Source organism: Synchiropus splendidus, chromosome 19, assembly GCF_027744825.2.
Source record: "Synchiropus splendidus isolate RoL2022-P1 chromosome 19, RoL_Sspl_1.0, whole genome shotgun sequence".
NCBI lineage: Eukaryota > Metazoa > Chordata > Actinopteri > Syngnathiformes > Callionymidae > Synchiropus > Synchiropus splendidus.
The window spans coordinates 9252197-9264836 of record NC_071352.1 but is presented as its reverse complement, the minus strand read 5'-3'; the positions used below and the strand labels follow the sequence as shown (position 1 = coordinate 9264836).

The 12640-nt window shown below is 42.9% G+C and overlaps 1 protein-coding gene across 2 annotated transcripts in view; it reads right to left on the bottom strand.

The window, feature by feature from the left end:
• Positions 1-12640, bottom strand: part of olfm2a (olfactomedin 2a) — a 69351-nt gene that overhangs the window by 33747 nt on the left and 22964 nt on the right. The window contains exon 1 of one of the 2 annotated variants that reach the window (XM_053851835.1): positions 6593-6941. The exons of the other annotated variant lie outside the window; for it this stretch is intronic. Within the exon in view, the coding sequence (XP_053707810.1) occupies positions 6593-6736 (144 nt within the window). The 5' untranslated portion in view covers positions 6737-6941. Of the gene's footprint in view, positions 1-6592; positions 6942-12640 lie in introns of those variants that run through there. 2 annotated transcript variants of the gene reach the window in all.

Genomic DNA, 12640 nt, shown 5'->3' with positions numbered 1-12640 from the left:
ATAAAACACTTCCCGCTGTCCTAAATTAACCAGAACGTTCCATCAGCACGGAACGCTTCCAGAATTCAGCCGCTGCTGTATTCTTTGTGTGTCAACGGACCTGCAGAGATAAGAGTGAATCAGGAATTCAGGCGGCCCACTCTCCAATTTCGTCGGACGTGATCTACACGCTGGGTTAAAACAATTAGATAATGTAGCTGTGCATTATTTCAATTGAAATATGGCTCCTTTTTTTTTAAGAGAGAAGAGGAGCACCAGCTGTAAAAATGAAACAAGCGTCTGCATGCAAAGATCTTTAATTCGCCGCTGAGAATCCATCATTGCAATCGACTTTACACCGTGGGTGTCATAAAGTTTACAGTCTCCCACTCTGACTTACACCGACCCCAATCAAATCCTCCACCCTCCGCCGTCAGACGCTGGAAATATTGTCTCCAGTCTTTCTGCTTCACAGCATCCTCATTTCACATGTGGGTAGGGTGAGTCACCGCCCCCAAAAAAACTCACACACACTGAAAAACACTGTTTTTTTTTATAGGGTTTTATAAAATAAGCAATCATGTGCAGCGCCCCCCGGACCTGAGTAATATCACGCTCACCAGATGTTTTTTTCCCTGCGTCTCAAGAGACTTTCTGTACACACGTTCTCCTGCGAACAACAGCAGTGTAAAAACCAGGGAGATGCACACCAGATTGTAGTGTCCTGGCTGGAAAATATGTTGCGCATGAACCAATGTTTAGTGAACCTGACTTAATTCTCATCTCAAAAATGGCCTCCACATGGCATCACTTTAATGTCTTGTCAGTGCAGACCTCAGAATGTAGGAAACCTCCGGGGTGCTGTCGTAGCAACGTAAGCGTTCCTTCCAAAATGGAGGTCCCACCATTCACTTCACTTTGGGAGTCATCTTTGGGAGTCATCTCCACCCGGCCTGCACTCTCCTCTTCACCTACCTCACATTCATGTCCATTAAATAGAATCACCAAGTTCAAATTCTGGAATTGTGTTCACTCTTCAACGTCGGCAAAGTACCACGGGCCACATGGGGCTCTCTGCGGAAGCCCCCATGAGGTCAAAGCAAAACTGCAACTCTCCCCCTAGTTCATGTGTCTGTTTTTATTCCCTAAAAGCAAGTAATGGGCAGACGAGGCTTCATGAAACAGTGTCCTCAGCACAGGAGGTGGCGCCCACTGTTTAAAGATGATGTGAGGTTTCTCTAAAATGGATGTTCAAATACAAAGCAAAAAAAAAAATACAGCAAAGACTGCCATCTGGTGGGCTCTTAGGAGGATGACACTGTTTCATGAAGCCGCATGAGTCCATCACCAGTGTCTGTGCCTCAAAATACAATAATAAATACAAAAAATCTGAATAGAATGACTTTAGATCATGATGTACATGTTTACCCACAGTTTACACAGTGACCAAGATAGTCACACTTCAAAATAATCTTAGTATTTATGATCCATATTGAGAATAAGATGTTTTAAAACTATTTTTAATTAAATAACATATTTGAAGTTCATATTGTCATGGCTTATTTTCCCACCTCTATTTTCTCCTCTAACAATATTTTAGTCATTCAATATTTTATCAAATCCGATGCTTTTTCAGAAATATGCTTTTTTCTTTTTTACTCAACTTTATTTTGCCTTTAAAACATTTTTCTTTCATTAATCATGCAGTTTTCTTACACTGCAACTTGGGCTGGGAATTTAACAGAATAATTTAGATGCATTAAGCAAGTAAGAAAACAAATATTTAATGTTAAAAATTCAGATAATCATACAATGTGATATCATAACCAAAACTAGATAAAATGAGAATACGCTGATGGACGGAAAAGTTATGCAAGATATATATTGTCTTAATAATGCTTTAAATTTAATGCGGATTAAGCAGAACCAAGTACTGAGAACACTGTATTGTAGGAATAAAGGGGCAACAATTCAATGGCCTGCGATAAGCATATAGTATCTCATAAGGGCAAACTGAATGACAAAAGGTTTCTCAGAACCTTGGCTATAACTCGCACATGGGCATCTTGACTTCAAATGGTTTGTTAAATCTCTATTTTGAGCAAAAACAAAAGAATTAGAGCTGTATTTTATATTAATGTTAAGAGCAAACACCAAACACAGTATGTGATATGTAAAAATAAAGCATTTGTGTCAAAAAAAAAATCAGCTATACATGTTTCGGCTGATGCCTTACTAAAACTTTAACAAGGAGCCCGCTGGCAAGAATTTACTGGAGTTGATTTAACTCATTTTCTGTGTTCTCCGCACGGAGTCCTCTGACAGGATAGGTGAGTTAAATATGTATAAGCCCAATCAATTTTAATAAGAACATGAAACAAGATAACCACTTAAAATCACAGGCAGTGTCAGACATGTGAGCAGAATTCACATTAAAAAAAAAGCCAGCAACCCACATATTTGCAAAACAAATCTGTCTCACTGGGAAATCATTTTCTCTGCTTGGAGTCGCTCCATAGAGTTTTGAGTTGAATTGTGTGTCTTCTCGCCCTGTGTAGCTGGGATAGGCTGAGTGCGCCATGACCCCAGAAACAGCCATCGGGTAATGAATTTTGAGGGGAAAAAAACAAATGTAGTGAGTGAATGCCTCACTATTTTCTTCAAAAACACAGATAAATAATAATAATAATTTTTTATTTTGCTCTTTAAAATTACTTGGTGAATAAATGTGTGAAATGTGATCAGATCAATGAGGAAAGTGAATGTAGGTTTTCCTAAAAAGCTCGGAATTTGAGAAAATTCCCATCTTATGAAACTCAACTGACAGGATGCCGATCATCTCAAAACCTTTTTAAAAAAATAATTTTTTCATAAAATCATCGAGCGAAGAAGTTGATTATATCCGAAAACTGATAGCTGGATTTATCCACGACAGTCGCCGATCAAGCTGTTGTTGTGCGTCCTATTTTACACTTATAAATCATTTATTTTTGTAAGAAAATATCCTATATAATATAGTTTGACCTTGTGATGGTGACCACGTGAGAGTAGCAGGTGCCTGCATCAAACAGATGTTTTCGTCTCCAGTGCGCATGTGGAGCCGGGACTGTCGCCAAAAGTTCCCAATTCACATCCAGTCCTCAGTTGTCAGATTCAGGCTGCAACAATGCCAACATTGTGTAGACGAATGGCGATTTTCTCTGTGTGTAAACTCGTCCACAAATCTAAAAATAAAGCTACAAAGCGTGCAAGTTCTCCCAGATGAATTGTAGAAGCCTGAAGAGGAAGAGGACAGTGACTATGGAGGATCAGATCAAGTTGAGGTGGAAGAGGCTGACTTGCAACCATGTCCAGGATAAAGCACTTTTGTAAGGCTTGACAAGATTCTTTTCTGGCTGTGAGAGAAGATTCCTCAAACTTGGGAGTGACAGTGAAGCTGTTTTTGTTTTTTAGAAAAAAAAAAAAAGAGCCTCAATTTAAGTGTGGCGTCCCGTTCTTTCCCTGTCATCTGCTGAGCACTTGTCTTACAGCACCTGCTTCCTGCAAGTGTTTCGACTTGCAGGGCTTCTTCCACTCATTAAGAAACATGCTTTTGCACTACCCAGATGTGCGCAAGCATCCGAGCACTTCCATCACAGAGGTATAAACTCATTCATCTGTGTCGGTAGATCAGCTGGTAAGAAGACGGACACGAAGCCAAGTGAGGCGGACTTTAAAAACCGCTCTAAGCGCCTGAGAATGTGGGACGCCGTGTTCATCGGCGCAAGGTTGAGGGGGGTGGGGTTGCGGGGGGGGCGACCCTGCCGCGGCCTGTGGCACGGCAGAGTGTCACGAACCGGTTTGGTTAGCGCTTGAGACATTGTGAGAGTCAACTGAATCCACACAGGCAAATGTCTCATTAATAGTGATGGCTCTCCGAGGATCTGCATTAAAATTTCATTCACTGTTGTTGTTTATGTGTGGAATGGTTGAGTCCCAAAGCAAAAGACGCTTCCCATCACAACAGACGGTTTTACTCTAATAATTCCTGGCACCATCAAACCGGCTCATCAGTTTGGCTGAATCTTTGATGAAATTGACTAGAAAAGCAGCTTTTCTGCTTTGTAGCGTGCGGGCGAGGATCGCCTCCGAGCAGAAATGATTCCTCCGTATTTGAAACGTCGATCGTCGCGGGGAACGTCAGGGGCTGCTGTGTTGATTCTAATTGACGGGGAGATGTTGGCGAAGTTAAACAGATGAATTATCCAGGTCACAGCCTCGGGAGAATCCAGTCCTCCTTAGGATTACAGAGTCTGTAAATAATTCAAATGTGCTTCACCCTCGGACAATTTACTTTGCTTTGGAAACTGAACTGTCTGGCAGAACTGTAGCAAGCTAAGAATGCATGCTGAATAGCATTACTTGAAAACTGAGACATATAAAACAAAATTATTAAACCGTCAAACATGGAATCGATGGCTAAGTCGAAGCCAGAAGTGTCCACACTTCGCTGACTTAACATCAGCGACGCCAGATTTACTGGCTGATCACTATGAATAAATACTTTCCTATCTCTGACAAAAAGGTGGATGACTGAGTCAACGCTGACCACAGGGAGCAGAGACCAGAGTAGTAATGGGTAGATTGGGATTCTTAGTGATGGACAGATGAGGCTTCATGAAACAGTCTCCTCATTTTCAGAGCCCTGGAGATGGCGCTCTCCGGTTACAAAATGATGTGCGGCTTCCATGAAATGGTTGTTGAAATCCAAAGGTTTTAGAGCAAAGGGTGCCACCTAGTGTGCGCTTAAGAGGACAGCACTGTTTCACGAAGCCTCACCCGCCCATAAAGAGGTTTCATGAAACAGTCTCTTCATTTTCAGAGCCCATTAGCTGGCAGTCTTTGCTCTAAAATCTAACACCCAATAAAACACCCAATTTATGAGAGACAATTGAACATCTTCAGATGGGACTGGATTCACTGCAGGCCGCTCCTGTCTATCTATAACTTTGCCATTTTAACCATTGGTTTTATGACTTAAAATAACGTAAACTGTTGCTGTACATTATGGAAGGAGTGGTCAGCTCCCTGGATTAACGCAGGGCTTACATTCCAGACCTGCTCTTGAGAAGTGACATTTAAGTTAAGAGCCTCTGTCATTTGTGAATTAAATCCATTTAAACAGTTGCTTTTCACTATACATAAAGGTATGCGTTATTACTGCATCCATAAAACATCGTAGTGCATTTAAAAGGCTTCATAGAAGATGTTATGAATGTTCATAATCATGTATGACAACTTATAACAAGTTTCATTAAGTTATCTTGTCTTGTTTCTAATAAATATTATCCTGTGTAGTCAAGGTTAAGGGCTAGGGCTAACTAGATTAAGTAAAATCCACAACAGTGAAACTGTGAGAGGCTCTTCTTCTGGTGTAAGGGGGACAGTTTCTTCTTCGTTCTCTGCGACTTCTACAACTAACTTCTGCAGTTTAAGGCATGAGCATATTGCAGAGTTTTGCAGGTCTGATCTCGGTGGTACCCAGTCAACAGGAGGTGTTTTGACTACTTATTAAACCCATTTTATAGGTTAGATTTATGCCTAAATATGGTTTACTGTCATTCATAAAGCCTTGCCAACAAACAACAGCAGCCATTTGTGTGTACTATAATTCCCACCTTTTATCCAATCACAATAATTGCAGAGGAGATCAGCTTTTCTGAATCATCCCTTTGAAATGTGCTTGCCTCAAAATGCCCATGTTTACACTGCGTTTTACCGCCGGTGCATATTCTTTTGCACACAATTATGCCCTCAGCTGTTGTTTAACAACAACAGTAGCCACAGAGTCTCACATACTGATTAAATCCTGCATAAAAGTTTCACTCTTTCACGCTTGAATTCATCCGTGACAAGTCCTGAAATGACACGTCTGTTTCAACGGCTCATTGAAAAGACGTGTTCAGCAGATGGACCTGAACCCTGAAGATAAGAAGGTTCATGGCGAGTATATATATTTACTCACACATACATGGACACTCATGCGTCCAGATGGCCTTGAATCTCTTGAGATCTTCAACCTCGCTCGATCCTTCAGCAGACTGGAGCGTCTGTTTAATGGGTCACGGCCATTGAAAAGAGGTAAACACAAGTAGTCATGAACCAGGAAAATCTATGATCAGTGTTGTGTTTTGAATTCACAAGTCGCTCCAGCTTGAGCTATCTATTTCGAGGATCTCCTGACACAGGTGACAGATAAGACACAGCGTTGTCTCTCGGTCCTCTCCATCACCTCTGCATCTCAGCACCGTCTATTTCACCCTGGAGGTGAGTGACAGATGGGATTAGCCAGCGCATCACTCACAACAGCTCGAGTCAGAGCCACACAGGCAAAAACATATGATTAACACGCTGCTCTTCACCGCCACGCCGTCCACGGACCACACGTGACAGATGTGTAACGTTCACGCTTTGCTGGCCTCACATGCGTGTTCGCCTCGCCGCAACAGCGCCGCTCCCTCCGCACACTTGTGGACTAGTTTCATAGTTAAACACACAAGCCGTCACGTGACTCCGCTTGTCTGGATCGCGTCACCCAACTCCGCCAAGTCTGAAGACAGGAAATGATACGTACACTGACGATCCTCTCAGAGGTGCCCCCTCTGGAGATGGCCGTCCCGTTCAGTCCCACCAGAGAAGGCAGAGTCTGGGACATCCAGTTGGTCACCATGGCCATGGTGCTCAGCACCGCTCCGATCTTCAGCATGGGAACGGTCATCTTGGTTTCCGGTGAGACGGCGCAGCAGCCAGCCTGGATCCTGGATGTCAGCTCCAGTCAACCCCTCCACAGCCCCGTGCTGAGGGAGCAGCCAGTCAGCAGCAGAACCCCCCCCAGAAACGCCGGTCTCAGTCAGCGGCCGGTGAGATAGGAGCGGCTCTCATCCAACAGCATCACACTGAAATCTTCCCTCTCACAGTAATTGCCTCAGCCTCACCCTCCCTTCCTCTCTCTCCCTCTGCCATCTCTCTCTCTCTCTCCCTCTTGTTTCTTCTGTTCAAGATGCAGGGCTGCGTATTGGCTGCCTCTCCGTTTGATCCCCCTCCCCACGCGCTTCCTGCACTTCTGTTTTGCATGTTTGCATCTGTTTGACGTAAACATCCATCAGCATGTCTCTCCCTCGCTCTCCTTCTGAGGTTGCACTTTTCCCTCCAAATCCCTCCCAAAATGAACACATCAGTGAGACCCTCCACTTCTGTGGACATACACCTACGCACAAAAACAAAATCAGCTCATTCATTCTTAAAGGAAAACTAAGATCCACCAGAAAATTTAGAATTTACTATGCAATACAACACATCTAAAACCTTCCTCATTCACTCCGTCTCAAAACCAAAACTGTTTTTCTGGACTCATTTATGACACTTAGCTTTTGCTGACCTTTTGTTTCTCTCACTCTTTTCAAATAACGTCCCTGCAAAAAGGGCACATTTTTTTAGATGCACACCAAAGAAGAATATGAAGAAACACTTTGGTTATGCGCGAGTGTCTCAAAGTGCCGCTCAATTCTTGCTGCAGTGTTCCTGACGGAATAAGCCGCGACAGGTAATGACAAATGAGCAATTCCTCAAACTTCTCCGGCAAGATTCCCCCAGTAATATTCCCCGGGACGGAGGGTGTTCATGAGCGACCATGCATGTTGATGCAGCAGTTGGCTGGCTCCCACAGAAAACAGTCTGGTGATCCTTCAGCTTTTTGCTCTGCTGACTTGTTCATTTTCAGGGCCAAGTATTGGGCGCCCTCCCCCCTCACGCAGTCACATGGGGTGAGTGATATGGGCCGCTCTCAACGTGGGCTGCCTTGTATCATAATGTGAGCGAAGACAGGTGTCTGAACTCCTTCCAAAAAAAGTCAATTCTGCTGGCATGAGCGCAGAGTTCTGTTTTTGAGTTAACACTGCCACCGTGCGGTGAAAGATAAAACTGCATCCGACGTCATTTAAATTCCTTGACTTGATAAACGATCACAAAAAAAAAACAAGTTAAGAAAAAACAATAAGTACACCACTGAACGTCTAAAGTCATTTTTGAGGAATACAATTTTGTATAGTGTTCTCTGTCGGCAGTGGTCAGTACCTTGGAGAAAACGTCCTATGGGAAACCAGCAACTACACAACAGAAGCTTGTCTATGAGCCCATTTAACCCTCGATCTTCAGCTTAAAGCGTTAAGTTAAAACAAAAGAAAAACGCAATGCCAGTCATTGTCACATGGTGGCAGCAAAGATTCATAGATTACAAGCTCTCCTACATGACTTCCAATATCTCTGAATGTTCTGCTCCAACTGTTCCCTGCTTCTGACATGTTGTGTTACTAGTTTTACCTTTCTGTGGCATCAATTTTGGGCGTTTCTGAAGCCCTTTCCAAAACCTCCCTTGTGTTTTAATTACTGATGTTATCTCTCTTTCACTTTTTCTCTCAATTCTATTGACCTATTTTTCATTTATCTCAGTTTCATGCTTCTTTCCTTTTGCTCGCTAGGGGGCGCCCAAATGGTGACAGGATCTGGGGGTACTGGTTTGGTGGTAGAATCAGGATTGCAGACTGTTGGTTTTGGTGCATTCTCACCCCAGCTTATAACATCATTATTTTCATTGCATGTGTTACAGTCATATTTGTGCTGTTTGAATCTAAAGGTTTGCTCATATTTGGGCAGAAGGTTGAGTCCCCTACGGCAAAAACAAGAAAAAGGGAAAAGCCATTTTGCAGCTGGTTATGAAGCGAAAACTCCCAACAGCGTCTCCTCCAGCTGAGCCGGGCCAAGCATATTGATTTCCTCCTCCCTGGAATACGTGGGTCAGTCAAACGCTGCAGGTCCATCTCAGGGAATCCTGCAGTCTGTCTGTTCTGGTTCTGATCAAAGTGACCTTCTGTTCTAATTTTAGATTTCCGTGGAGAGACTTGTATTCCAAGCCTCATCCACACATCCTTATCATCTTAACAATGTTTATTTGAACTGCAGTGGTACCTCGGTTTTCGAACGTCCCGGAATTCCAACAAATCGGAGTTCGCACAAAAATGTAGAGATTTTTTTGCTTCGGATTTCGAACGAAAATCCAGAACTTGAACGCCCCCGAAAAAAAGCTGGAAAAACCATAACGTGCGCGGACCGATCAGCTGACCCACGACGCCCTTTGTTATTGTGTGTAACGCAGCCTCTGTATGCAAACGTGTCCCGTTAGCTACATTTACTGACTGTTTCTTCTTCATATTGAGGTGTAAAACCTTTCCTGTCTCCGCACTGAACCGTGGTAGAGTGTCACAGGGGAGGTGCTGGAGCGCTCACTCCAGGGTTTGATGTCCTGTTGTGGGCTGGAGCTGGGACAGGGATGAGGCGAGTCTGGGACAGAGCGTGACTTGGTTTATGACTTTGTCACAGCCAAACTGCACAGAAGCGCACATTCAGAGCTGGACACGCACCGGGCACCTCTTCACTTCTGGAGAGACGTCACTCACTCAGCAACCCCTCCCACATGCAGCGGCCACACACATAGAGGAACAGCGCACCTGCAGCAGACACTCTACATTCACTCCTACAAAAGCCTATTTTAAGGCTTGGAACGCATGATTTCTTTTTCCACTCATTGTCATGGGAAAAATCTATTCAGATTTCGAACAATTCGCTTCTCGAACGGCCGTCTGGAACGGAATGCGGTCCAGAACCGAGCTACCACTGTATTTAGTGTTTAAAAAAACGTCTGATTGACTAGTGCTTGACTCCAAACTGACTGAAACTTCATTTAACATTATTCTTATGAAACACAACACAGTCACAACTGAGCCCAGTACGTTTATGATAGATACGGCCTCAAACACAATTATTATTATTCTAAACACAACATAAATATGCACTCTGTTTGCAGCCAGAAAGGAAACTCATTCAAAACGTGTCCTTTCCTGTTTACGTTCGGGGAGGCCATCTTGGATTTAGTGACGATGAAAACTACCACATAACCACAGACAAAAAAACGTATGAGTATGAGACTGCAACATACTGGACCAAGTGGAGTCTGCAGTCCTGACTCCACCACCAGAGTATTCAGAACAAACCTGTTGTATGATTGTTAGAATATCTATACCTTTATCATCAACTACAAGGGGGCAGAAGAGTTTAGTGTTCAAAAGGATAATATAGCTTCTTCTGTCAGGCTTCAACCACCCATGATATGAATTGTTTTTCTATTGCACCACCTCTTTTGAGTCATATTGGTGAGGCAGTAATTTCAAATCCTCCTGGCAGACAGGAGGTCAGATGTGTGAGGGTGATCTGGATAATGGGCCGCACCTCACAGCCATCCAGACTCAGACAATCAACTGTCTCATCGCAGTCTGTTGGCGGAACAAGCCTTCATTAAATATTAGCTCAGGAGGAAGCCGGCCATTTACCCCCTATTAATTTAATCCCTTTTGATTAATTTTCACAGCCATTTCTTGTAATTTCCTCCGTAATAATTGGCCAGACTCATTTTCTGCGCCGAGCCATTATCTTTGTCCCTGTGTGTCTCCCTTTTTTTTCAGTTTTAAATATTCTTTCACCCTTTTCCTGTCTGCTGTCCTCTGGGCGATGTGGAGAAATGGCACCATATCATGTGTTTCTCTTCCCCCTACATGTGCATTCATGTCAGCTATTTCTGTCCTGAGTGTTTGACACTGACACTGGTCATCAGCTGTCTGTCTGCAGGCCAAGACAGGAGGCAGTGAATGCAACACAGCCATGAGTGGAGTCCAGTGACGGAGCAAGGTCTTCTCAACGCTTAGCATGCTCTCACCTAGCTGTGCTTAGCTGTGTAGAGTTTGTGTCATTTCTCTGAGCTTGCATGGTACTCCGGTTTCCTCCCGTGGTTCAAAAATATTCAGAGGTTAATTGATGTTGCCTGTAAGCTTGAGTGGTCTGCTTACATGTGCTATGTGATGCCTTTTGCCCCAAGTAGAGCTAGAGGCCCCTAGAGCCCCTGAAAATCTAATAAGGGCATATGAGAGAAAATAATTGTCCTCAGTCACATAAGATCAATAGAATGTATTTGTTTATTTATTTTTAAATCTGTGGCATGGTATAACAGAGTGACATTAATATATATATATATATATATATATATATATATATATATATATATATATATATATATATATATATATATATATATATATATATATATATATATATATATATATATATATATATATAAAGGGTCTAATGTAAAAAAAAAATCCCATCATTCAGAATTATTATTCTTCATTTTTTCAATGCAAATAAGATATAAGGGCTCGTACCCTCAAAATCATGGAATAAAAATGGCTGTTTTAGCCTGTAGTTATTTTATAAATAAATAAAGGGAAAGGAATTTTATCAAAATGTTTAATCTCAATCTCAATTTTTCAGTAAAAAGCTTTCAGCAGCAGTGTCAATTACAGAATATTTATTGACAGCCGAAATAGTGTATTAGCAAGAATGTGGTGATACAATATGTTCAACAGTACAGGCAATCCAGAAGTGAAAATACATACAGTTTCATTTGAGGCTCCATTTTGTCCCGGGGGAAAATGCTTAAAGAATCCAAGGATGGAGGGAAAAATGCTTTGAAATAATAGTTGATGTATACTGATGTTTAGCCACGCCCCTTATAGAAACAACATTGTATAATAAGGAATAGCATGTACAGGTTAAGTGCTCAACTGTTGCAGTGCATTGTGGGACTTGAGGGAAAAGTGCTTGCTGATATTATGTTATCATTCACAAAGAAACACTGCAGCTGAATCAGAAAGCTGCATCACCCATGGATGGCAGTAGAGCGCCACAAAGGATCAATCCTCACACCACCGCGATAAGATATGGAGATGCACAGAGCTCAGAACACAAGTCGCATCTTCACTACGTCCAAACACAAAGGGCTCTATAGATTCAAAATGTCCAAATGGCACCTCGGCGACGAACATGCCGGTCCCTCCGAATGATGCTAAGCGCTTGTGACTGACGTGTGGGAGGCCAGGGAGGAGAGTGGCCTCTAAAAACTGCTGCAGTCATCTGACTTTAAAAACACTGGCTACTACTGAGTCATAATTTATAATTGGGTGATGGACGTATAGGGCCGCTGCCTTCTCAGTGTATCAGCATCAAAATCCCTTTAAACAAGCGTGACCTAATTTCCATGGCAACTCTTTAAAGTGGCATCAGTGGAGTGTAGCCCTGAGTTCAGGCTGGCAGGCACAGTGGCGAGCCTTCAACACCCAGTGTCTGATCTATTAATGACTCCCGTGGGATTTTGACTCAGGAAACTCATCTTTCGTTTTTTCCATTTCCTCTCAGACGCTCGGCCCACTGGAGGACTGCATTGTGCGACGGACAAGACAGGCTATCAAGCTAAAATGTTTAATAATTCAAGCGGAGAACTCTTTGCGACTGCTCTGACCACAGAGGTGATTGACAGAACACGACTCACGGCATGACATAATTTATGAGGCTAGCTGGAACATGGGCTCTGCACGTCACCATCATTAAGCATCTCTTGCAGACAGCACTGAGGTATTGTCACTTTCTCTTTACGTGTTTTAATCCGCGCGTTGTCGAGAGGAGGACATGGTCATAAGAGAGGCTGAGCTGCGTCGCACCCATGTTTACACAAAGGTAG